This window comes from Strigops habroptila, chromosome 1 (assembly GCF_004027225.2).
Source record: "Strigops habroptila isolate Jane chromosome 1, bStrHab1.2.pri, whole genome shotgun sequence".
In the NCBI taxonomy this organism is placed as follows: domain Eukaryota; kingdom Metazoa; phylum Chordata; class Aves; order Psittaciformes; family Psittacidae; genus Strigops; species Strigops habroptila.
This window is the reverse complement of record NC_044277.2, coordinates 118608603-118634222: the sequence shown is the minus strand read 5'-3', so window position 1 is coordinate 118634222 and position 25620 is coordinate 118608603. Positions and strand designations below refer to the sequence as shown.

The 25620-nt window shown below is 40.8% G+C and overlaps 2 protein-coding genes across 6 annotated transcripts in view; both read right to left on the bottom strand.

Moving 5' to 3' along the window:
- The window catches only part of CUBN (cubilin), a 144187-nt gene extending 134748 nt beyond the window's left edge, over positions 1-9439 (bottom strand). For both annotated transcript variants that reach the window (XM_030483226.1, XM_030483238.1), the window contains exons 1-7: positions 8504-9439; positions 8219-8348; positions 7752-7844; positions 6963-7001; positions 6084-6185; positions 5062-5165; positions 1385-1511 (exon numbers count right to left, since the gene is read on the bottom strand). In XM_030483226.1, coding sequence (XP_030339086.1) covers positions 1385-1511; positions 5062-5165; positions 6084-6185; positions 6963-7001; positions 7752-7844; positions 8219-8348; positions 8504-8622 — 714 coding nt within the window. In that variant the 5' untranslated portion in view covers positions 8623-9439. The remainder of the gene's footprint in view (positions 1-1384; positions 1512-5061; positions 5166-6083; positions 6186-6962; positions 7002-7751; positions 7845-8218; positions 8349-8503) is intronic.
- A 5413-nt stretch (positions 9440-14852) lies between these two features.
- The window catches only part of TRDMT1 (tRNA aspartic acid methyltransferase 1), a 32944-nt gene continuing 22176 nt past the window's right edge, over positions 14853-25620 (bottom strand). For 2 of the 4 annotated variants that reach the window (XM_030483274.1, XM_030483294.1), the window contains 4 exons: positions 25230-25600; positions 21163-21220; positions 20063-20192; positions 14853-15582 (listed from right to left, as the gene is read on the bottom strand). In XM_030483274.1, the coding sequence (XP_030339134.1) occupies positions 15482-15582; positions 20063-20192; positions 21163-21220; positions 25230-25600 (660 nt within the window). In that variant the 3' untranslated portion in view covers positions 14853-15481. Of the gene's footprint in view, positions 15583-18407; positions 18589-18925; positions 19522-20062; positions 20193-21162; positions 21221-25229; positions 25601-25620 lie in introns of those variants that run through there. The other 2 variants (XR_003991002.1, XM_030483287.1) reach the window with 2 other exon arrangements.

Here is a 25620-nt window from a genome sequence, read left to right as displayed (position 1 = left end):
GGAGGAGTTCAATTTATAAAATGTCTTTTAAACTATAGCAAGAAAGCTTTCAGAGCATTACATGGTTTTGCACATTCTCTTTTATAAGTTGCTTTGGTAGTTTTCTCAGTCTATTTCTTCCTCTGAATTTATCTATTTAGATTACGGAGCAACAACAGGGCCTCATTCATTATGTCATAAAAGAAACCTGCAATTTTACCCCAAAGCTCCCAGAGAAAATGAACAGCAATTATGAACTGTACATAAACATAATTAAAAGTCATCAACTTGCTTTTTAACCAGGGTAAACAGATCAGTGTAAGCAAACCTGAAATCAGCTTGTCTGTTTCCTTTATAAAGCAAACCATTCGTATTCTGTGCGGTGTGCAGCACTGACGTTAAATTTCAAACACACATTTTATTTGAGGAAAAGAGTTTTCTCTCTAGGTAGATTTTACTAATGGCCAGATTCAGAGTTTATCTTGCTTTGGTCCAATTAAAGCTAATGGGAGCTTTATTGTGGACTGTCACAGAAGCATGACACTGTTTAGCCAACACTGAACTCTTTTGAAAAGCTTCCACAAAAAATGGGTAGAAAACAAGTGATGAGTTGTGAAAACTTTGACAATTGACCAAAGAAGTTATTTTATAGCATAGCCACAAAGAATACGTGGTGTGTCTGAATGGTGCTTAGGTGTACAGGAGTGTTAAGGAACAAAGGCTTAGTGTGGAGGGTTGCTCTGAGTGAAAGAACCAAAGCTGGCATGTTTCCATATGTCCTTTTGGAACAAACACCCTGTACCCAGATTCTGTCCCCCAAAAGAATGAGCTGGTTTGCTCTAGAAGACCATTCAAGTGTATTGCTATCATCCACCCAGTGCAGATGCTGGAGCAGCTTGGCCTGCGAAGTCAGGATCAAGTCCAGTTGACAGTGAAGAGCACAAAGATGAGCAGCAGCCACTCAGCTGCTATGCAGCCCTGGCAGCTCCCAGGCCACAGTCAGTATTCCCACAGGTATGCCTTTTCCCAGGAAAAACAAGATTCATGAATGTCTGTCCTTCTTAATCATTTAAGTAATAAAATAATCTATCAACTTAGAACACCTCAAATAATGACCAGTAAGAATATTATGTTTTAAATAAGACTTTGTCTTATTCAATTATATTCCCAAGCTCCCTATGATTGTAAGTAGTAGAGATCTGATACTGTAACAAGTACCTCTGACAAGGCACAAGGTATTTTCAATTCTTTCTGCTGTCCTCAGGACAACAGAGAGGTTAGGTTATGTTGTACAGTGGCATTTCTTGCTGGTTTCAGCAGCACTGTGTGCTACACAGTTTTGTGGTGCTCAGCATAAGTTTATTCATGCTGTGCTGTAAAAGGAGACTTACACGTTGTTCCTTACCTCATTGGGCTGATCCCTGTCTGCATCTATGCAGATGCCATGCTCACAGAGTGTCTCAGATCCTCCCTGGCAGTCATCAAACTTTGAGGCACAGTGAGGCCCATAGGTTTCTGGAGTACAGGAGCAGCTAAGGGTGAAAGCAGACAGAAAAATCAAAATGCTGTCTTCATAAAGCTATTAAAGATCATATATTCCCATAGTAAGAGACCATTCCCCACTCTCCATTTATGTAGTATTTCTTATGAAATCTGTCTGTTGAGCTATACTGACAACCCCATTAATAACCGTGCACAGAAGCAAGGCTCCTGGTCAGCAGAGAACCAAGAATCACGTGGGACTTGTGCATATCTATGACTGTCCAATTCTATGGGTGATTCCACAACCTTTTGCTACATTCATTAGTGCAACTCCAGAAAAAAAGAAATGTCTAACATGAGACTTTCAACAGAATATGAGCCTGGAAATCCCACTTCAGTCAGAGAGCACCTAAAATTTTGTGTTTCAGTTTATGACACCCATATGGTGCCAAACACCCTTACCTACAGCAAATACACAAGAAATCCATGTCTGGGCTGTCCAGGGAGCGGGGTGCCTCACATCCCACACCTTGACATGTGGCAGCCACAGCCGGCTCTCAGGCAAGCACAGTGGGGCAGGAGAAGCATTTGGGGCTCATGGGGTGGGAAGAACAAAGTAGTGGGCTGAAGGGAGCATTCTATTGGGGCGACCTAGTTTGCAGGCATCACATTGTCATTATATGGCCACACCTTAGTCACAGCACTGTACATATGACGTGGAACTGAAACTGGGGAACTTCTATTCCACCAGGTAAACGTTTCCCTTTTCTCTGGCTCTTTATTTTCACATAGACCAAATCTGAGGCTCTGAAATACAACTGAAAGGGACCTAAACCTACAGAAAGCCTCCTACCACTTCACTAGCTTTTTATTAAAATGACAGTGAGATACTTATTTAGATGCAAGTTATATGCTGCAACATCTGCTGATGTCTGCTCCTCACAGAGATTTATGGCAGGTAAACACCCTTCTTGGATCACTTTTAAGCTGCTAAGGAAAACATCCTGTAAAGGCATTTATCTGCAGAATTTGAATAAGGTATTTGAGTGCAGCTGATCTGGACCTTGGAGCAATGTCTAATAAGCTGCTACTGTCCCTGCAGTGTCACATTGCTCAGTTGAAACACCAGCGCTGATAAGGCAATTGCAGTAACTAAACCACTGCACCCAGGACAAGCAACCCCACATAAACTTAGGTTTCAAAACCCACAACAGCTTAATGCTTAACTGCAGTCTGCAGTACTGTAAGACAGCATTTCATTATTTAAGAGATGCCAGATAGACCAATACTATCTTGCCAGTGCAGTAGTTCAACCTGGGCAAGCACAGAGGCAACAGGTCAGGGAACCAGATTGCCTTTGTATGTTCAAAGTACATTCAGAGCTTCGTGTTCAACTCCAAAGGACACAGCTAGGCAATCCGACCGGCTCCAACGGAGGAGGACAATGGCACTGTCTCCTGCCTGGTCTGACAAAGATTAATCTGCTACCCCTCTGAAGTTGCTCAGAGAACAGCTAGAAGAAGTAAGTTGCACTGCAAGGAGGTTCAGCCAGATTGTGCTGCACTGCTGCTTGGCACTGCCTGGTTCTGTCCCATCACTGACAGCACGTTGTGATGAGGCCCCTGTTATTTGGATTCTGACACAAAAATGTGATAGACTTGGGGACTCTCACAGCCTTCCATCCAACTGATGCAACGTCTTCTTAAATGTCTTCCCTTTTCAGGAAGGCGTTTCTTGGATATCTGTTCTTTTTCTTCATACTTCAGCGCTTTCCTGAATTACAGCTTGAAGCATGCAGGTGAAGAATCTGAAGAGGCAGTAACGGCTGCATTATGCTTCATTTCACAGTACCTACTCCAGTACTGCTCTTCCCCTGGTGTTATCTCTGGGGGCTATGGGAAGTTAAATATCACCCTTTTACTTATTCGCAGTGCACACTGGCCAATGTAACTACACTAGAGCAGGAGTGGGGGTATCTGGTTACTGGGTCCCAGAAAATTTAGCAACAATGTTCTCACAGCTGTTGAAAGGATCTGTGTCACGCTATACCTGGAATGGATTTAGCATCTGGGGAGTACTCAGAAATAAGTAAGACAGCATGTGAAGGGAGACTGTGAAGACAGTACAGTGGGATTGAGGAACGGGTTCAATGAAAAAGAGGTAATAGGATTTGGATTACTTACGAAGAGTTCTTAGTTCATTTCAGGAGGCAAATACCAAGGAGGGCAAGAATTACATTGAGGAAGAAACTTACAGGAGTCACGACAATGACCATACTTGTGAGAAAGGCAGAGGGTTTGTCCTCTCAAACCTTAATTTAGTCACACACCTGAACACCGCATACATCCCTGAGCTCAGTAAGAAACAATAAGTAAAGGCAGGCTGCGTTGTGTGTTGTTTCTTGGCAAATGTCTGTGCTGGGACAAGCTGCAGGCAACCCTTAAAAATCAAAGAAAAGCTGACAGGAAGGATCATGTATCAGTGACACCTTAGCAGGCTCTGTGCTAACGCTGAAGTGTGAGGAGCACTGCAGGAGAACTTCTTTTGCATAAGGTTCTTCAAGAACTGACAAAGCACTATAAAGCCTGCGTGATGCCAAGCAAATATTTGTGGGGGCTAAGATTTTCATGCTGAAGCAGGAGACGAAATTCTTTGCAGAAAGCTGTGGCACACTCTCCAGCTGCTTGTTCCCATTGCACAGGGATAGCTTTGTATTATATCTGAAAGTTAGTTTATTTACCAGATTATTTGACATTTTGGTAAATAAGACATAGAACATTCGGGCTGGCTTGCCCTGTAAACAAGAGCATGTTTCCTAAGGAGCTGGGCACAGCCAGAGGATATGCTTCAGGACCTCATGCTTATGGGGCCCACATACAAGCAGCCTCAGCCCCTTCTGCCCCGCCAGCTGCACACACATTCCTCCTCGCTTCAGCCTGGCAGCATTGTGTGTTGCTTTCTTTGCTACACTCTCAGCAGTGCCTGCATTTCTGGAGGGGTGAAGGCATTTCTCAGGGTTTATGCAGTCTGTTGGGAATGCCAGCGGTCAAAGGTGCCCATATATTCAGGAGGTTTCCAACAACTCAAAGCCTTTGCTGGGCCACAGCTGTTCACCTCCTTCATTTCCCCACTTCCTTTGGTCTCAAGGGGTAGGTGATAACAGAGGGATGGTAACGTGTCTGTGCTAGGTGGGCTTGTTAGCGAGTGCTGGTTACAGACCAGCATGCTGCATCTCACCGCCCCATCTATACCCCATGGTTCAGCAAATTTCCATTAAAGCATCTGCACCTACAACAGAGGGATAGGTCACTAGAGCCAGCCTAAACTTTGCAGCCTTCTTCCCCAGCATTGCTGTGATAAACCTGGTTCTTGCTGCTCTTCTTGTGTCACAGCAGACAATGGTTTCAGGGGGCCTTCTGTGTCTGCAGTAGGCTTGGTGTAAGGTGTACTAAGGATTTTATATTCTCCCAGACTGCAAGGCATTATAATGCATAGATACTAAAGAGACTTATTCCTAAAACTTGTGCTGCAGGTGTGATACAGGGTACAAAAATAGCAGAGTATTTTACATAGGATTTTTGTGTCTGGTTTTAAAGTTACCTGTAGCTGCCTGGTGTGTTCACGCAAGTGGCTCCATTCTGGCAGCCTAGTGCTGTTCCAGCATAAATCTGGCATTCATTAACATCCACTGAACACAGGAGGCCCTAAGATGAAATGGAAAACCGGTTTATTTTCCAAATAACTGAGAAATGAAGTAAACCGTGGAGCCAATGTTTAATATAGTTTCTAAAGATACACAAACCATGGGCTGCTATCAACACAGCTTGCTTTATGAAACATTATAACAAAACTCTATTTTTCAGCTGTGTTTCTGTGACCCTGGTTATCAGTCAGATGGGGGATAAAATATTTCAGATGCTTGTAGAAAGCATATGGACAGCACAGCACTGTCATCCTCCCTCCTTCTAACTTGCTAGCAAAAGGCTCAGAAAACTTTCTTTCAGACTGTTTGATTCAGACTGAAAGCACAGCAATTTTGACCTAGATCTCGCTGGGACAACTTTCAAGTTGAGAGCCTTTGTGAAGAATACAACTTTTCCATCTCTAGTGCATGTAACGGTACCATTAAAGCCTTTGCCGGTAAAGTCTTTGGGTTTAAAAAACTCATAATGGGGTTGATTACTTACATCCCCATTTCTCCTATTTGTCTGAGCTTGAATAAATACCTTTCCCTTCCCCCATTCTCTCTCTATCCTTGCGTAAGATCAACAGCAAGGCATGCAGTTCAGTTCACTGCTCAGCAAAAACCAAAGACTAATTCCCTGATGTGGGAACTGCCAAGCATCACTGACTTCATGGGCCGTCACCCACATATAACAGTGCAGGGTCTGCCCCAACAGTTCGGACTTTGTCTTTTTTGGTACATATTGGTACTGTTGAGAAGTAAATGTATTGCCCTTCAATCAAATGATGAGTGTGATACTGCTACTTTGCTGTTCAGTGCAACTCACTCTGTCCTGAGCAACCTTAAAATGCTATGCTTCATCAAAATTACACTTAGCCAGGTATCCTTACAGTTAAAATATACACTCTTTATCCAAAGAGTGAGGCTAAAGACTCACCTGCCAATTGCTGGGGCAGAGGCAAAAGAAACCATCCAGCGAGTTTACACAGGTCCCAGAGTTCTCACAGGGGTTACTACTGCAGGCTTTCCTCTGGATAGCCTGAAACCCAGGAAAAGAGCAGAAAATGAGGTTCCTGCTTATTTGGGGTCCTATTAGCACTTATTTTCAAGACAAACCTCTTTTTTTTTCATTCTTTGCATCCCCCGCCTTCTTTTTACTTTTCAGCAAGGCTGATTTGTAAAGGTTTTGAGCTGTTTCACTTATGCCTGTACAAAATAATGCCTGATATGATTGGTCTTACACAGAATGGCCGGCTGCAAGCACTAGGATGAGAAAAGGCCTGTAACAAGTAAATATTAATAGACACTGCTCTTCAGCAGTGGCAGACGCTAAGACTCATGGAGGGTTATCTCATCTTCTTGATTCTATGGGTAACTCATCTGACAACTGCTTTCACTGGCAGCTGTAGCTGTGGCTTGTCTCAAGCTCAGTGGAAAAGCAGGTGACAGTTGAAAATTAGTTATTTCCAGTACAATATAAAATCCAGTTGAATTCTCCAGTCCTCATCTTGACAGATGAGTGAAGTAAGAGTTAAATTGTCCTTGGGATCGTGTTGTTGTTCTTGAGTCTGCAACTGTTTTTTCTTTAAAAAATGCAGGCTCCTACACAGTTATATTTTTGTAAGAAGGCATTTCACCTCCTCCACAAATCTTGGCTTTTTTTTTTTACCTCCTGTTACCAAAAACAGTTTTCCTGAGTAACGCATGAGAGGAAGAAAATAATTCAGCTATTTAATCATTGCATTTAATCAGCACTTTATTTACTAGGGGCTGGGTTTTTCTTTTTTGATCTTTAGTTTGCTTCCCATTTACTTACCTGTTCTAAGCTTCGAAGTTGGTTATCAAGACTCTCAATCTGCAAGAGAAATGCAAATACATTGTGCTTGGTATAAGAGTGACCACAGAGGTACCTGCTGGATGCTGGAAGGCAAATAAAATGTCTTCTTTTAAGAGAATAGCTGGCGTGTGAAACCAGGTGACAATCAGGTTCAAATCAGGCCCCATTCACTGGGGGTTTGGTGGTTTAGGCTGTTCAGAAAATGACAGCTTGAATATATCCCAGTTTAGCTTCAAAAAGCCAAGACTCAGTCTTGTGAAGATCCATTCAGATGCTCAGCACTGAGAACGTGAATATTCCATCTGGACTGTTCAGGTGCTCACGTGCACACGAAGCATGGAGGTCTGAGACAGTACACCAAAAGCCAAGGAAAGGTTCACAATAACTCAGTGGGCTATAACCACAAACAGCAAGCTGAATCAGGGAATATGATGAATACGTATTAGCACAATTTTCCTAAAGGTAGATCTGTTAGGCTATAAAATATTTTCCTATAAGGAACTTGTGGCAACACTGTAGCAAGAGACACTTGAACCAGGTCAGACAAAGGTTTCAAAATCTGTTGGAGAAAAATCTTTAGTAGCAGGGAAGAGACAAAACTACTGCACAGGTCTTTCCACTGCAAACCTCTATAGCCCATTTCACCTATGGAATGGAACGTCTGTTCCCTGGGGTCTGGAAATACTAAAATGAAACAGGTAATGATGTTAATCTGTGGAATGAAAAACTGGGAACGCTGGAGAAGGATAACACAAAGATATGGCTCACCCTGGAAGTCAGCAAAGTGACCTGCTGGGATGTGTTCTGAGAGGCACCACTGGCTTTTTTGAGTTCTTGAATCTCTGTGTTACTTTCTCTCACCTAAATTTAAACAACAGAGATAATGTGAAACAAGCTTGGCTTTTTCAAAAGCCTGCAAATGTAAACAAACTTTGTTTTTTCAAAAGCTTAGGAAAGTTTCGTTCTTACTTAACTTTACTGTCATAAAGTACACTGAAATAGATAGACTTGTTACATACACAACTTAATCTTTTAATTATTTTCTGTACTGGCATGATTACTTTATAAGTCTGCAATAGCTAACTTTCATATTGGAGTATTGACATAGATAACAGAAAATAACAATAATAAAAAAACACATCAAACATTTGCTAAGGCAAATTCTGAAGACAATTAAAGTATTAATGTGCAAAGGTGAAACAAAAAAACATATTAAGGGAAAGTAACGATATCACCTGACTAAAGAGTTCTGCAAGGTCTTCTTCATTGAGTTTTATTTTCCCCAGTGGTCCAGTTCTAAACTCAATATTTTTGCTGGAGCCAGTGTGGAACACTAAATTACCCTGCTCTGAGGACAAACGAGGCCTGTTGTATTTTAGAAAAAAACAAAGAGATCATTTAGTTACACACATCTGCCAAAAGAGCATGTAAAAAAGAGCTGCAGTAAAGCCATTCTGTTCCCATTAGTGACTCTTAGAAGCCATCATCTGACAAATGCGTTTGCAAGCAATGGTACTTACTGGTCCTCATAAGTGGTTCTCTTCTGCCTCTTATTTTCATAATGGTTCGATTCACAGCTCAATCCAGTAAGTAATAATAATGCAACTAAAAGCCCAGGAGCAGGAGCAGCCCAAAGCATTGCTATCCTCCAGCTGTCCTGCAGTTGAAGTGAGACCGCTAGTGCTGAATTGTGCTGTTGTGAGCCCGGGTGCCCTTTGCTCTCACACAGTTCTTTATTCACTAGGTGCCCATTCTGCTGTCTTGTCTTGCAAGGGTGAACTTTATCTCGGATATCTCAATTAAAGATTGACAGTGTGCAAACCCTCTAGATACTGAATGCATCTTTCTCTTCTGGTTTCAGAAGCTTCAAAAGGCCATTAATTGAAATCTGCCTGTATTTTATCATTTTGTCTTTGGCCTCTGTACAGCTGAGCACCCCTGAGCACCTTGGACTCTGCAGCTAGCTTGCTGCAGTAATAGGGAATCTGCAGTAATGGCTTGCTCTCCCCACATGCTGTACCACATGGGTGAAGGAAAGATTATTTGACAGCACTAAAGGACCTAGACTGTTACCCAAAAAAAAAACCCCAAACCCCACATAAAAAACCCACAGTGGCTGGCAAGGAATACTTGTATTGAAAGAGAAGCTTCAAGGCAGTAACTTATTGGGGAGATGACACAAACAACTTCACAGTACCAAACAGCATCCCATGGGTTACAACAGCAAACTGCAATTTTAACCAAATATGGTTGCTCTGCCTCAAGGATGACTCAGTCCCCAGATGCTGAGGAGACGATCACACACTGCAGTTAGTTTGGCTGTTCTTCATTGCACACACTAGGGCTCCCAAATTTAGGGCCAGCAATAGACAATGCAGAAGACCAACGAAGAACTCAAAGGAGGCTCGAAAGTAATTGAAAAATGCGAATTAGTATGTTCTGACAGCCAAAATTTGAATCTTGACTATATTTTTCTCTACTCTTCAGCAATACCTCGTAGCCTTCTCAAAAAGCAGTGTCCCACCAGATGCTTGCTGGCACTCATCTCTGAGTCCCAGGCTGTTACTGCTGGAACGAGAGTCCATGCCCACCTCCCCTTTGCTTTTGCCAGAGCCTCTGTGTTCCCCTAGCACAAGAACTTGCTGTGCTTTCCTTCCCCTGCTTAGGGGAACTTTGTGTATCTTTGCCTTCCCCATGCTAGGAGCTACCTGCGCCTCCAGGATCACAACCAATCTTTTAGGTTTTACTTTTTACTTAGCAGACAACTCATTCAGGCTGCTCACATTTCAAATCTCTACTGAGAAGAGGAGCAACAGCTGTAAGTGGTCCTGCTGGAAAATAACAGTAGCCACCGTTACTGATCCTTTGTGCCCCAGATCTTCCTGGACGCCACAGAGCTCCTGCACTTCCTAACCCTGCCCAGCCTTCCTTCCTACTCCAGTTTGCACTTGTCTCCTACAGATATGCAGGAGATGCCCTGGAGCTGAGGGACTGAACACCTGGAGTTTTCACAAACAGCAGGGTTACAAGGTCAGTGCAGCCTCACAGAGATTGGATGCAGCAACAGAAAATGTCACCTCAAAAAAGACTGCTGTGGACTGTGAAAATGCATGTAAAGCCAGGACAGCTCATGTTTGTGGCGCTGCTGCAGATAGTAACTTGATCTTTACTGTGAATAACTATAATGTCCAAGACTATATCAGCTGCATCCCACCATGTTGTTTGCAGAAAATCTAGATTTTCATTACATTTTATTAACTGTATATTCAGAAACATACCAGAATTCAGAACAGCGTGGCCCTGCTGACCATCTTGTTTGTGCTCACACAGCCTGTGATGCAAGTTACTGCATCAGCTACCCCACAGTTACTGCTGCTGCCTAAAGATCTGGAAGGGCAGTGTGAAGCTCCTCCTGAACCCGTGGCAGACAGCCCATCCCATACACCTGCTGCTGCAGTAGCATCAGCTCAGCTCTCCGGATGTTCACCAGCTCCGCAGCAGCCTGTGGCCTCCAGAAGACTAAGTCTATCTGCTGCTGCTGCCAGAATGTGAGGAGGAATTGTGTTGTCTTTTACCATTATAGGGCATAGTGTTCACATGAAAATAGAGAATTGTATCCTCAGCTGTTGAACACTATCTTTATTCCATTCAATCCAAACGAGCTATGATATTTTACACCAACTGATAAACTGACCTCCATATTTTTTGATTTACCATTATGCTCTTTGCTCTGAAAACTGTTCAGCGCTAGGAGAGCACAGACAAATTATCGATGTGTCTGTCTAGTTGAGAGGACACCTTCTGCCTCTGGGTGTCCTGGTACTGTCTGTTAAACTAGTGCTCACTACATTCTTCATGTCAGTTCTGATGTCTGTCTGGGGTTTGGGTTTTTTTGTTTTGGGGTTTTTTGGGGGCTTTTTCCCCTCTCTTTTTGTTTTGTTTTGGTTTAGCAGTTTACTGAGTTTTTGTAACTGTTAGGTGTCAACTTGAAGAAACTATGGGCCAACTAAACCTGCACTTCTTAGCAGGCTGTTGAATGTATGCATACTTCAGGGACTTTCTTTCACAAAGTCCAGTGTATGCTGGCCGGTTTCAGCCTGGACTTTGGTTGTGACCCACAAAATCCTTCCTTTACTTCTACTTCCTTTCTTTTCTCCTTTCCTTTTCTCTATTCACTTTCACATGCTGAGCATGCATTGCCCCTCTCTGCTGCCTATCTCGGATTCAAGCTTCTCTTTCCAACTAATTAACTCCAATATAACAAATGACCAATGAGCACTAAGCCACAGAGGATGGGGAGAAAGCTGCTAACGCAAGGAAGAAGAAATTCTTCATGCAGGCTTTATAGCTTAGAAAATGGTTGACCTGAAGACCAAGTGACTTTGACCATGCAGAGAGAGCTCTGGACATCTATCTAAACTTTGCATGACACACTATTTTCCATTTCATTAGACCTTCCAGATTTTAGTTAACTTATTTTTTATTCCTAATGGATGCAGGTCAGGGTGGCCAAGTTGGGAAATCTATAAACCATCTTAAGGAGAAAAGTAGGTCCACACCTTTTAATTTTACCAAAGTACATTGGATTGAGACATCATTTTTGGAGGAACAGAATGGAAACCCTGCAAATGTCTGGCACAGGAATAGCCACTGTTCTTTGTAACAAGAAGAGCTGGCACGAACTGCTCCTCCTGGGACAGATCATTCATTACCTCGCTGACGTGATGGCTGAGGAAACACCTCTAGAGAGTGTAGGTTGTGCACAGATTTGGCAGGAAGTAATGGAGCATTTGTCTCTGTCCAATTCTGGTTGAAGTTCATCCTGCACTAGCAGGGACTACAATTTGCCACCATCTTGTGCAGCTGTGTGAAATGAAATGGTGGCTCCCCAGCAGTATGTACCTGCAAAGCAAAGGCGTTTCTGTAAAAGACAAGAGTTGACTCAGGTTATGGCCAAAAATTTAGTAAGCTTTAATTGCACCTAGGAGGTCACCTCAGATGCAGAACATGACATGAGTCCTTGACAACGCTCCCTTTTTATGTGGGGGAAGGGCATATTGATGTGAATCCCAACCTGGCTAAGTTTTCAATGGAGGACTAACAAATACTCCATTATTTTGTTCTCTAGATGAAAAAAAATCCCTGCTATTCAATGTTATGACTCAAATATTCAGAAATAATTATAAATCCAGCCCTGTTGCTGGTATAATCCTGAGTAGTGCACATTTACCTGAGTTTCCCCTCAGCTGAGGTCACGTCTCCCAGTACTTCCACCTTCATTTCACTGGATCCTCTTTCATCTTTCCTCTTTCTAATAATATTCCAATGCTCAGAAGTGACACACGACATATGAAGCAGAGTTGTTACCTCCATGGTACAAATGTGCAAATTGCTGGTGTAAACCATGTTCCATATCAAATTCAGCACTTTCTGTGTGCCCCTATGGCTCCAAGACAACCAAGCACTAAGCTGATATGAGCCCCTATACAGAGGATCAAGAACCACAAGGTTTACATCAGACAGGGGTGGCTCAGAAAAATAATGTTACCCTTTCTGTCCCTTACTTACAAGCACCCATCATCTCTTCTTTCTGTGTGTCTGGAGAGTTTATGGCCTCAGCACCTTCCCCAGGGGCTGCAGCCACTGCACGCCTCCATTTCCCACACCTCTCCTTAAGGGTTTCTTTTACTTCTCAGCATACTGCCCTCTGACACCTGCTCAAGATTTTGCTCCCTCAACACAGCTGATGAAGTTAATAAGTTACCCACTGATGAAGTTAAACTACCTGGCCAGGAAATCTAGGGTTTCAGGTTTTAATAGCAAATAACAAATACATAAGGTTTGATTTAGGCTAGCTACTTCAGCTGGAGTTGATCCACTGTCCCAAATCTCTCTGGGTTCCTTTATCACAATGAAGGCAGTTACAACATGTATTAGGTTTTTAGTTTTGTTACAACTTGTACTTTGGTTCCTCTGTTGATTTCAATTCCTACACGTTGTTTCAACAAACCACCAACCACTTTGATGCTTCCTATTTTCTGATTCATTCTTTTTTGAGATTAGGTTCATGAAGAGTTTCCAGGCAGTTACACTGGCTTTGTTCTTTTCTATTGATTATTCCAGTCCTTTTAGCACATTCCAATTGCTTTAACATACACTGGAGTTATTTTTAGGGACTTCCATTTGCATAGTCACCCTCTACCACTAATAGCCCTAAAGCCATGAATGGACATGGCTGCACAACCTCCCTCAGATTCATTCTATTCTGTGCTGTTGGCTTTATCGAGAGGCTTAGATCTGAGCTAAGTCCACAAATCACATGCTGTGTATTGACGCTGTGATTACAAATATTGGCATTCTGTCAGCATACAAGGAGGTAAGAGTGATCATCCTGGGTTACAAAAAGATCCATCTAGGTCAGTACCCCGTCTCCAACAGCAGCCAAGAGCAGAGAGTTAGGAAATGGGTACAAGAAGAGGCAAGCACATACAGTACCTCTCCCAAGTACTCTCTTGGCTCCATTTATTAGCAGCTTGGGAACTTCTTCAGCCAGAAGTCTACTTACTCAGTACTCTCACAAGGATTTTAGTTCCATGAACTTGTCCAGTCTTCTCCTCCCCAGTCTTCACCTTACAACACACGTACAATTAATGAGTTGTGCCACATGGTAAGCAAGATCAATAAAGTGTCAAAATGCCACTCAGAAATACTAATTCTGAGTAGAATCCCATTTCTAAGTGTCATATTTATAAACAGAATGGGATTAGTTTATTTTTAAAAATACATACAGGGCAAACACTTGAACTAATCAGAACTACTGATTACTGTCTAGGTATGACAAAATATATCAGCACCATCAATGTGCTTTGCTTCCAAATGCCAGGTTATAATTTAAAAATGTTGGAGTTACAACAGCACAATGCAAGGACAAAAGCACAGGACAATGAATTAAAATTCACTGTCAACGTGTAACAGCTTTAGATGCAGCTAGAGAACTTTCTAGCTAACAAGTTACACTTTAATACTGCTTACTTACAAGTGGTATGCAAATCATTAAAGCATGTTTACACATTAAGGAATTGAAAACTAATTGTTAATAGGAACATTTTACCCATTATTATTATAGTGAAGCAAAATGAACAGACTATTTACATGGTTCAGCAGAAAGAAATCCCAATTTATACATAAAATTGACCTCCTTTGTTTTCATTTCAATGTTTGGATCATGTTAGCATCAGATCTTCCTTTTACTGTATTTCTCCCAAGAAGAAGACCACATAGCAGCTAGTTATTGATCTGGCTGATAAACCTACACAATTACCACACGTAAACAGATAACTTTGGTTCATGACACTGTCAAAACCACACTTGCTCTTTTGCAGTTTTCTAGTAGGCACAGCCTAGTATTAGCACTTTTTTGCCATTACAGTACTACAAGAGACTGGGTAAAGACAGAGGCCAAATTCATCCTTCTCTAGAGCCTAGTCCAGAGCTCTTTTAAGAGAATCCATTCCCATTTCTCTTTTATAGCTGGAACTGCCCAGGAGGCCCAAATGCTCTTGGAGAGTAAGATAGGTTGAAGTAGGTCAAGCCAAGCTTTTCCTGGTTTAACAGTCCAGCATGCAAATCAAGTCTGAAGAAGAAATGCACAAGAAGTGAGCATAAGACCAAGCACAGCACAAAATAACAATACCAAGCTCATCATCTTTTTCAGGTGAGAATAGCTGCAGTATCTCTACAGCACTTCTGTTCTCTATGGTCACACATGGAGTTTTTAATTTTTATATTTTTTTTTTGTCTTTTATGTGTAGGTCTTTGGTAAAAAGCAATGAATCCTGAATAATATAAGTGAGAACAGAAACAGGCAAGTTGTTGTCAAGGTTGTGATAATCCTGAAATATTTTATTCGGCTGCACTTAAACAAATCATTCCAGACCGATACAGTTAGGCTCCAGAATCCTGCAAGTATTTAGAGAGGATGACACTGAGTCTTCTTAAAAATCGTATACAAAATACCAAATTTAATAGTTTCATTAGCTACAAAAAACACATCAAAATTCCAGATCATATATACAATAAACCTTTTAAGAATGGATCACTGATATTTACAGATGAAGACATTTTATACGAACAACTTGGTCTCTGCACTTAATTAAAACAGCTGTGACATTTAAAGCCTTTTCATACTGTACTGCAAAGATGGTTTAGTCTTATGCATTTTCATTGAGGTACATGTAAATGCTGCTCTTTTTCATTCTGCAAACTAGAAAGGAACTTTAAATAAAGCAATCAAGTCCTGGAAACTTCCATTTAAATAAAGCCCCTACAATGCAAATCCACCATAAAAGCAAGGTGTTAAAAATATATCAGAACTGTTCAAAGTGTCAGAATAGATATTTTGGTAAGCTGTGATTTTTGCTCAGCTGCCATCAGCTTTGTCTTGAAAGATGGAAATATTTTCTGTCACCAGTCTGTACTCGTCAGATTCAGGTTCTAAATTATCCAAGTAGAATGGAGATGAGTTTTGCTACCACATGTACGTTGAGGCTGTTTCCCAGAAGACGGTAGCATTGCTTTACTGTCACTTTGTCAGGAAAGCCTACAATAAAAAACACAGAGTGCAACACCATTAGTCTGGGTTTGCTCCTAGCTTTTAGTCTACTCCTTTGTTCAGGAAACAGATCTTAATGCAATTATCACAGACTGCACTAGGGTTCACCCCCTCCCCCGCCACTACAAGTCACAAAGTTACAAAACCAAATCCCAACCAGTTCATTGGATTTGAGGGAATTATGATTCTATGATTCGGTTCAGTTCTTCCATTAGCAGCACTGCCAGCTCTCAGGTTTAACAAGAAGCCTCAAAACATTGCTCTATTGTGTAACTAATGGTGATCTCCACTTCACACAGCTCAAAACACCCAGCAGTTTCAGGGAGGGGCAGCAGCACCTCAAACACAGCCCAACATTCACAGAAGACTGTGGCCATGGCAGAAAGAAAATGTGATGATTCTGCAGATGAACTAAACTGCGTTTCTCAATGAGCTTTATATCGTACTTCCCATCTGAGCCCCTCTAATCAACTGAGGCAAACAAATCCAATGAGTCTCGCAGTGCAATGTACCACCAGTACAGATGTAGCTACAAGCATGGCTTATTCAGTGAGTGATGAAGCAGCTGAACAATTTTCCATGTAATTCAATGCTGACCATGACAAATGCACTCAGAAATACAGACAGCATCAGAAATGCCCATGGCAGGGGGGTTGGAACTAGATGATCTTAAGGTCCTTTCCAACCCTAACTATTCTATGATTCTATGTCCTTCACATGGTAAGTGCATGGGCTGGGAAAAAGAAAGGAGGCCCAGAAAAAATTAAACTGGTCCAAGTACTGTGAAAGGGCTCTGTTGTGTGTTGAGCACGCAGTCAAAGGTGAACCAGCGTCTGAGTATGAAGAAGCTGTTCAGCTGTAACTGTCCTTGCTTGTACACCTGGCTTACTCCAGTTGTGAACTAAAGTGCCTTTAGCTTCAACCTGAGTGAAAGATGAATAGCAGTGGTGATTCAACTGTTCAGGTCATTTGCTAAGCTGCTGAAACTTGATCACATTCAATTATTTGATTATTCCCTAAGAAGAAACACTTAAATCTGACTCTGAGATCATCACCACCCAGATTAGCTTTGATGCATAAGCACACTGTGTGCAAGTAGTGATACGTGTGTTCTGAAATCTGCACAGCACTTCAGAAAAAATCCTCTTCCAGGGATCACTCAGGAGAGAACATGGTTGGACAGTTGCTGAGCCAGGGGTGGAAAGCTGAGGAGGAGGTGTCTGGGAGGCGTTGTTCCGTCCTTCTCTGCCAGTTATTAATGCCTCAAATGTGGACTGCTTTGGTAAACACATCTTCCGCCAGCTCAATCCACTCTGCCCAGCTTCCTGGCACCCACATTTGGGCAACCGTTCTTGCTTTGGAACAATCACTTGCACTCCCACACACACTTCCTTTGATGGAGTTTTCACATTACATCACTGAATAAGGTACAGAATCAACACATTCTAGAAGAGTACATAAAAATACCTATCTATTTATGCACATACACACATGCACTTATAGCCCAAAAAGCTTACCGGAACCCTGAAAATTTCAGTTTCTCCTCCTGCCTCTTGGCAACTGAAAGCCTAAATTGATTTTCAAAACTCCACTTTTCCTTCACCTCAAGCCTTCTCCATCTGCCTGCACACATTGTCTTGCACTTTCTATCTTCTCAGCTCAAGAGTAGCCTACATCAGAAGGCCAGATTTAACAACTCACAGTACGCTGGCACTTGCTGCACAGCTCTCACTGCATCATTTAGGTCATGCATTCTACTCGATGTTGTGGTCTTTGCAACACGCACTACCACACTGTGCTGGTTTTCCATGCGGCTGCCATTTGTTTCCTAATAGCTTACATACATCAGGAACAAGAAAAATGGAAAAGGCATCCTGACATCCCCCTCATGAAAGCAGGTCACAGGTGCAAGAATGCTCTGATCACTGGTAATGATATTGCTGTGGGACCCACACCAGCAACTAAGCCAAATGACTGCAGTATTTCATTGACCTGCAGTGCAATTACTATTTATACATTTAGATGTTAAAAGCACAAGTAAATCTTTTAATGTTAAGAACAGACAATGATTTTAACTCTCTATCTCACGTATTGGAAAAGGCCATCAGTTTGTTAAAATATAGAACCATTTAGAGACAGATCATGTTCCTTGTGAGAACACTTCAGCTGCAGCTAGTAGCAGCCTCTGTTACAAAGCTTCCTGATGTTCTCTTCATTTTCCACTTACAAACTTCTTTAGCTTCTTAGACCAACAACATACTTGCAGTGGGTACATCTCCAAGATTTCTGTTGTTGAACATTTCAGCCTAACTGTTGCTGTCACTACAGAACATGGAGACAGAGAAATTATAGCACATTTCTCTCTGAAAATACCACACTTCACAATAATGACTTGAAATTTAACATGGGAGAAATGCTGTCAGGGAAACACCCTTTGCGTAGCCATAAATACAGCAACTCTCAAAAAAACCCATCCCATAGTTTGCAAACCCTCAAAAGAAACTGAGATTATAGTACCTAAATTCACCAAAGATTTCAATCAATCAGCCTAAAGTTGAGTAACACCTTGGGATTTTTAAGTACAAAGTAGGAAATGTCTTAGATTAAGCACAAAGGAAAGAAATGTCAGACTTGTGACTCAGTGCACTGGGAAAACCTTGGTCTGCCTATGAATCAGGAGTATGTGTGAGAGAAAACCACCAGATGAGAAAAGCTTGTTTTATGTGTTCTGAAGGCTGGAAAAGTAGTATAAAGAGGCAGGGAACTGAAAGAACTGTAAAGAAGGTCCCATGATTCGGGCAGAAGGGTACTACCCTCAGAGGTGAAATCTGTCCCTGTCCTTTCCTCTGCAGTTCCCAGGTCACAAAAGACAAGTTTGCTAAATCAGCACTTCATAGATGGATGCTCCTCAATTTCAGGAGCATGACTTGTCTTCAGAGTTCAGTTCTGGTTTGCAAAAATATTGACCCTCACAGCTGTCCCTGAAGATAAGCCCTGAACAGAGAAAGCATGGAATCATTCCAAGCACTCTGAAATACTAAAGGTCAGGTTTCACAAACTCATTGCCCTAAATTAATGGAGTCTTCCAAACATAAATTTCTCCAGTGTCTTGGTCCCCCCTCTGTAAAATACAAGCAATATTAACTCTACTACACCTCTGAGTGATGTTGCAAAGACTGATTTAACATTTGGAAAACACAAGCTGCATTAACATAAATAAAATAGGCAATTTTGTACTCAAAAGAGATCTTGAATGGCATGATGAACCTATACAAGCCCAATCCAGCCGTTTAGCTCGTTTCTTTACCTCAGCCTACATCAATATGGAACAGAGCTGTGCTAAAAAAACCCCTAGGCTGCCTGCAAAAAGAACAAATCTATTAAAGAAGAAAAGCTATGAAGAAATCCTGTATGTTGTCATATAACTCAACACAGCACACTCCTGCAAATATTCTTAAACAAATAAGCTTAGTGTTGGTAATTCTAATGTTTGACTTTGCAACCCTGATAATGTCTTTGAATGTAGTAATTTTGAATATAACTGTAAGGAATGAATGAGAAAAGCTAAAAGTGCAAAAGAAAGAAAGATGCAAGGACTATTAGCACTCCTCAGAAGCCTAAGTCATCAAGGAAGTCAAAGAAAAACAAACTACTCAAGGTCAGTGGTGTCTTATTCTATGGATGCTTGTGTTGCTGAGAGACAATCAATTGCACTGACGTGACAGCAGCAGGCCAAGGTCCTCAGCAGCTAGTAACAGCTACACTTTCTTGCCTGCCTTTCTTTACAATTCGGGTGAAATTATTTCAGGCTTAATTCTGGTTGACCTGCATCCAATGTACTCGTACTGCTGAGTCTTCTTCCTTGACTCCCTCCTCTTCACAAAATCAGTTAGACAATGAAGTGACCAAAGGCTAGGACTGCCTTTTCTGAAAAATAGAGATGACTTAAAAGATCATTAACTGAAGAGTTTGGTTATTCTTGAACAAAGAAGTATTTGTGTCTTCTGAATTTCCCTTTCTGTCAGCAGCTGCAAATGTGTGGAAGGGAGAAAGCAAGCAGCTCAAACACTGAGAACCACTAACAGAATTCCTAAAACTGGCAGAATATGTTGACTTACCAGTTGTGAGTAATGTTGGTTGCTGAGTAAATAGTTTGAACTTTAAACAAAGGTATTCCTTCATTGCCATGCAGTAATAAAGCATTTCTCATGCCAAAACTTTCTTCTTAGTTTATGAAGATAAACCTAACCACAGAAGCTGGCTCTTATAAAATATAAAAACCTAGTGCAAATTCTGAGAAATTCAGAGTTAGCTAAATAACAAGAATCAATCATAAGAACTGAACAGTCGTGGGGGATGGGGGACAGGGGAGGGAATCAAAATAAAAGCATGGATTACTCCCCAAGTAAAAAAAACGTATTGGCATTTCTAAAGAATGAAGTAGAAATGGGTACTTTGGAGCACATACCAAATTCCGAAGGGAATCCATGAAGATTTGCTATTTCTCTTGGTGTGAAGTACCTAAGTTTTAGCATTGACAATTTCATAAGCTTCTCTTCTTCTGGTAACTCCTCAATATGTTTAAACGCTGATTCAAGCTATGAAGAATATCCAAAACAACGGATATCACCAATGCAGGCCAAATATGTAAAAATTAAGTCACATCTTAACAGAATAATTTCTTTAACTATCACAGTGCCAAAGACAAAAACCGCATATTTTCCTTGAAAGTATTATTGGTGGTGTGTTTTTGCAGCCAACATCTCACCACACAGACTTGCAAGAAAGAAATCAATGTTGCCATGAGGGCATTCATCATTTCTTCCTCCAGTTACATGCTATACCAGTACTTCACGAGGCAATCAAAGGACTAGAAACATTTGTTAATGACAGGATAGTGACTTAACATAACTCAATAGGAGACCATCTACACAAATTAAGCTGTATGGATGCAGCTGCTTTAATACATTCACTTTGAGATTATCCTGAATTCCAAAGCTGCATTCTTCTTATGCTTAGAAATGCCATATATGAGTGAACAGCACAGAAGTGCTAAGTTCACTTTGCGGTGAACTTAGTATCAACAGTAGAACTTTTCAAAATACTATGTGTTGCCAGATAAATAATACATTTGAAATTCAAACATGTTAAATATTTGACTATTTACTGGATCATCTGTGTACAAAAAATGGCCCTGGATTCATAATACTGTACTGTAGTTTATCCATAGAATTAGTCATTTTTAATGTCTTCATATACCCCTGTGAAACCTGTGTATGACACCACAGATAATAAAATAATAGGAACTCTTATTCTCCAGAGAGGTGCAAACATAATTTTGATCTAAATAAACTGTTCTTTAAGTATACATACTAAATCAATTGGAAACTCACTTGCCATGAAATGTAGCTTAAAAAGTTTTTTTGTTATAATATTAAGAACAACAAAGCAGAAGGCAAAAAAAAGTTTTAAAACAAGTCTCAATTTTAAAACAAGAATTAGATGATCTTCAAGGTCCCTTCAAACCCAAACCATTCTACGATTCTATGATAGTCTACACATTCTTACCTGTACATCTAATGCTGTCTGCAGAACTGAGCCTGTCCCTTCTACATAGTGTCCATACCTTAACAACAACAATAACAACGAATTAGGATTTTCATTGGATCTCATAGTACTGACAACTGCAAAGATGCAGGGAGGTTGCTTAGTTGCTTTGCCTTGATTAACAAAGAGCCTCCTGGATAGATAACGCAAGAGGCCTTGTTATTAACAATGCTATCCCATGAAATGCAGTAGCCTCAGACCATGCTCCCCGGGGATCAGTCTGCAATCAATTCAGAAGGGTTTACCCACACTAATGCCTTATAAAAGGCAACTATACAAGCCAAGGAATTCAAGCGTAGCATCATCAGAAAAGGCCAGCTACATTGCATAAACCAATTTTACTTTAAGGCAAAATGTGTTAAAGGCCAAATGGTCCTAGAGGTTCAAATTGGCTCTCCACATTCAAATAAGGACCGTAAGTGTGAGCCTCCAGCTTTTTTATCACTCCATTAGGAATGAAGTGGTTCACTCAGGTTTAACATTTGGTTGCATGTGGATTTTCCACAGAGGGAAGGGATGGGAGATGGCCAGACATCTATTCAGAGCAGTAGAAGAAAGAAAGAGACAAAAGAAAGAAAAAAATTAAATCCAACTGAACAGTAAGAAAACTTGCATTCTAAAACCATATGATAGCTTTTTGGATGCATTGTGGTCGATTGCATAACAACATGTTTACCCTATGGTCTCCTCCAGGCTATCATTTAAATATAATTATGGGTTTTCAGAAACATGCTTTGCTGGTCTAACTACGACAATGTTTGAATGTTCTGAACAGAAAGAGACCAAGTCAAGCCAAATGATGGCTTCTGCGCTGTGGAAGAACTTTAGGAGATCCCCCACATTAGAGGGATGTGGTCTTCATCAAATCATTTGCAGACACTATTCTTGAGTTTTATCTGTGCATCTGTAAAGACAAGTATAAAGGTCTCTTCCTCCACTTGGGGCCCATTCTAAAGCAAGGCCCCAGAACAATTTTTCTTTCAAGCCCTTCTAATTCCATGATGAATAAAGGAACACTCTCCCCTCCAGCACAGACACAATGACCCAGCATGGCTCAATCTTGAGAATTTCTTCTTTAGCTGGAAAAGCTTATGAGCAGTTCTGCCAACACCAGTGAGAGCAACACTCGTTTTAAAATAAAGTGCTTGCAAATCTTCCTTAGGATCAGAACAAAAGGCCCTAAACACTGATGCAGATTAAAACCACATGGGATCGAACTGTGCTGTAATACACCACCTTCAATTGGTTAGTTGCATTCTGAAAATTCCCTACTAGCAATTTAACACACATAGCACTGAGGAATCCCGATCATCATCATCTTATCGTATTTCAGATTAATATATCTGAGCCAAAATAAATAAATAAGGATAAATTTCAAAGTGGTATTTTAGAGTTTTATTGGGGAAAAGAATCTTTTAATAGGATCTATGTTATATAAAATACTCCAGTCTAAATAATTCGCACTAAAGAATTCCCCCACCGCTCAAAAAATTCAGCTGGCGTAAAAGTGGTTTGGGAGTAGATGGGGAGGGGGGATGAGGGGTGGGATTTTTAACACAAATGTGGGCAGATGGCCAATGTTAGCTCAATTGTTATTAATTATTATTGAAGCTGCTGAGTGCAGAAAAATTAACATTCCTACCTTAGACTCAGAACGTAATTAAAGATGAGAATTTTTGCCATGGTAAAAAATGATGCATTGATTTTCTGACATTCCATTACAATTATAATCACAGAAGCCGGCTTAAGAAATTACAATCTTCAATTTTCATCTGACTCAAGAGCTTTTTTCCCCCCTCAATTTCTGTAAGCTTTCAAAAAAAGCTTTTAATTTCATACACATGACATATTATTTCTGGGTATACTGTGTCCTATATTATGCCTAACAAAAAGGTAATTTTCACAATACCAGAGTGTTTCTCTAATACTACAATATTTTAGATGGTATTGCTTCTCTTGACAATACCATCAAGAACTCGTAAGTCCGGAATGATTGTATCAAAGAAGTAGTTCTCATTTGCTCTGTCCTTTAAAATGGACAATTTCCTCTCTCAACTTCAGACACCACAAATAATATACTCCTAAAAGTAACCCTGGTGCTTGTAGTCTCAAGGAACTCAACTATCATTTTCCAATTGCCTAGAAGTCCAAGGTCGGAAGAGAACACAGGATTATCTGCTCAATCCCTCACGCATCACAAGCTATTACATTTTGCCCTACACTCCACCAAAGCCCTCAGAAGACATATTGGTATGACAAAGGCAGAAAGACAAAAAACACTGATGAAATATTGGTGAATTAGCAAGGACTGGAGAAGGCACACCCTGATTACTCTCATCACATGAACCTTGCTGGAAATATCTGAAAACCAATCACAACTGAGGGAAATTTTTCTCCCAGTCTCAAAGCTGATGATCAGTATGACTTAGAGGAAAGACACCAGGCAGGCATTTCAGCAGAGGTAGTATCTGTTCTACTTGGAGTGCTGTTCTCCTCCATTCAGGGTGCTCTTTCTTAAATCTCGTACTTCGGAAAAACATAAAACCACAACTCCTAGAACACATACAGCAGAAACTCACTCTTGGCCTTAGAAAGTGACCTGGATGAAGCCTGAGTTGTAATTATAATCCTTCTCTTAATGCAGAGCTGTAAATGATATGACCACATTGAGAACCATGTTGGAAACCTTCCTCCCCGAAGGCTCTTAAAAAAGGGAACAAAGGCAGTAAATCAGATCCCTACATTCTGAGCCAAGAAGAACTATCACAACTATTTGGCCTGCCTCCTTCCACACCAGCAGAAGGGCAACAGTCACGTTCTGTGCCAGATTTCCCACCGCTATATATAAAGACTTCATATTAACTACTCAGGAGCCTCCTCCAGTGTGATTTTGATAAACATGACCACAAACTACCATGACGTATTCTAGTGAAACCACAAGTGGCCAATTTATTTCTGATGACACTTAAGGCATACAATAGATACAGAAGAGATCATTCTGGCCTAAGGTTTTTTTTGGCTATTCTAGTTAAGAAACAGATCCCACGAGATGCTGACTCCCCCCTAATTCAAAAGAGTGAGGGCAGAAAAGGCATGTATCAATGAGAGCTGGGGTAGGGCTTTCCTGTTACACATATTTTGAACTTCTGACATTCTCTTCTCAGCTGTTTCATTGTCTAAAAGTTAAAAATCAAAAAATCTGCAGGAACTCTGTCTAATTTCTACTAATTAAAAATAAAAGTTGTCATTAGCTTTAAGTCATCCACTGTGCCATTTTGTTGAAACATTCTGAGAATTCAAAAAAACTCCAATCTAATTTGAAAAAATAGCAGATACTAACATTTCCCACAAAGTTTCAGGCCCCAACTGGCATTTTCCAATACAAATGCACTCAGTGGAAAAGCTCCTGATTGGCTGATTGTGGGGTTTCAGAACACTCACCAACCTCCAGCTGTTTTAATTTTAAATTTAAAAAACTTTAAATTGCAAGGTACAAATCAGATAACTACTAGACAGAAAAGCACTGATGTTCTGCTCCATCAACTATGATCTGTAATGCAGCAGCCTAACTGGTTTTAGGGGCAATCCACAGCTATTCTGACCTACACAGCTGAAAAATCCAAGAAATCAATAAAATGTACAGGGGAGAGTTTTAATGAGGAATGGATCTGCCATGCATGACACTATAACTTCAGTGAGCAATACAAAGAAATTCATTAATGAATCACTACTATACCAGTCTACTGGAACCATATTTCCGCAGGGGTAATTAAGCTTTTGTGAAGGTCAACAACAAATGGCACTGTCTTCTGTGAATGCCTTTCTGGAGTGGGCACATGATGTTCTGCCAGACAGATTCTCATGCTAGTATTCCACTAGACCAGGGAGAGTACTATGTAAGAGGGTTTATTTTTCAGAGGCCTGGCTGCTTTTGATGGAATAGCTTTCCTTGTTTTTAGAGGAAACAAACAAAAATACACTTAAAATTTCAGGACATGATTCACCAAGATATTTTCTTTGCAGCTTACCCTTTTGTAAAGCATGTGGATCTCCGGCAGGTGGGTTTAACAATGTCTAATAAGAAAGCATAGCGCAACAAGGACTTTGGTGGTATGAAATACTGACTCATTTCTTCATTTTCCTCTTCCAAGAAATCTTTAAGCATTTGAATAGAGGAATCATTGTCCTGATCATGTTTCCTTTCCATTTCTTCTATTGTTTCAAGTTTAAACAGAAAGGCCCCTTTCGGTAAACTCTTCTTGCTGCTGCAATCGGGACCAATGTTTGGATCTGGATTCTTCTCTTCAGAACACAAGGAAGAACAAGTTTCACCCACTTTGTTGGCGACTTTGTCCTTGAGTAAGTTTTCTAGATCCTGATCTGGGAATCTCGTCAATATCTAAGAACAAATTGTGAGGA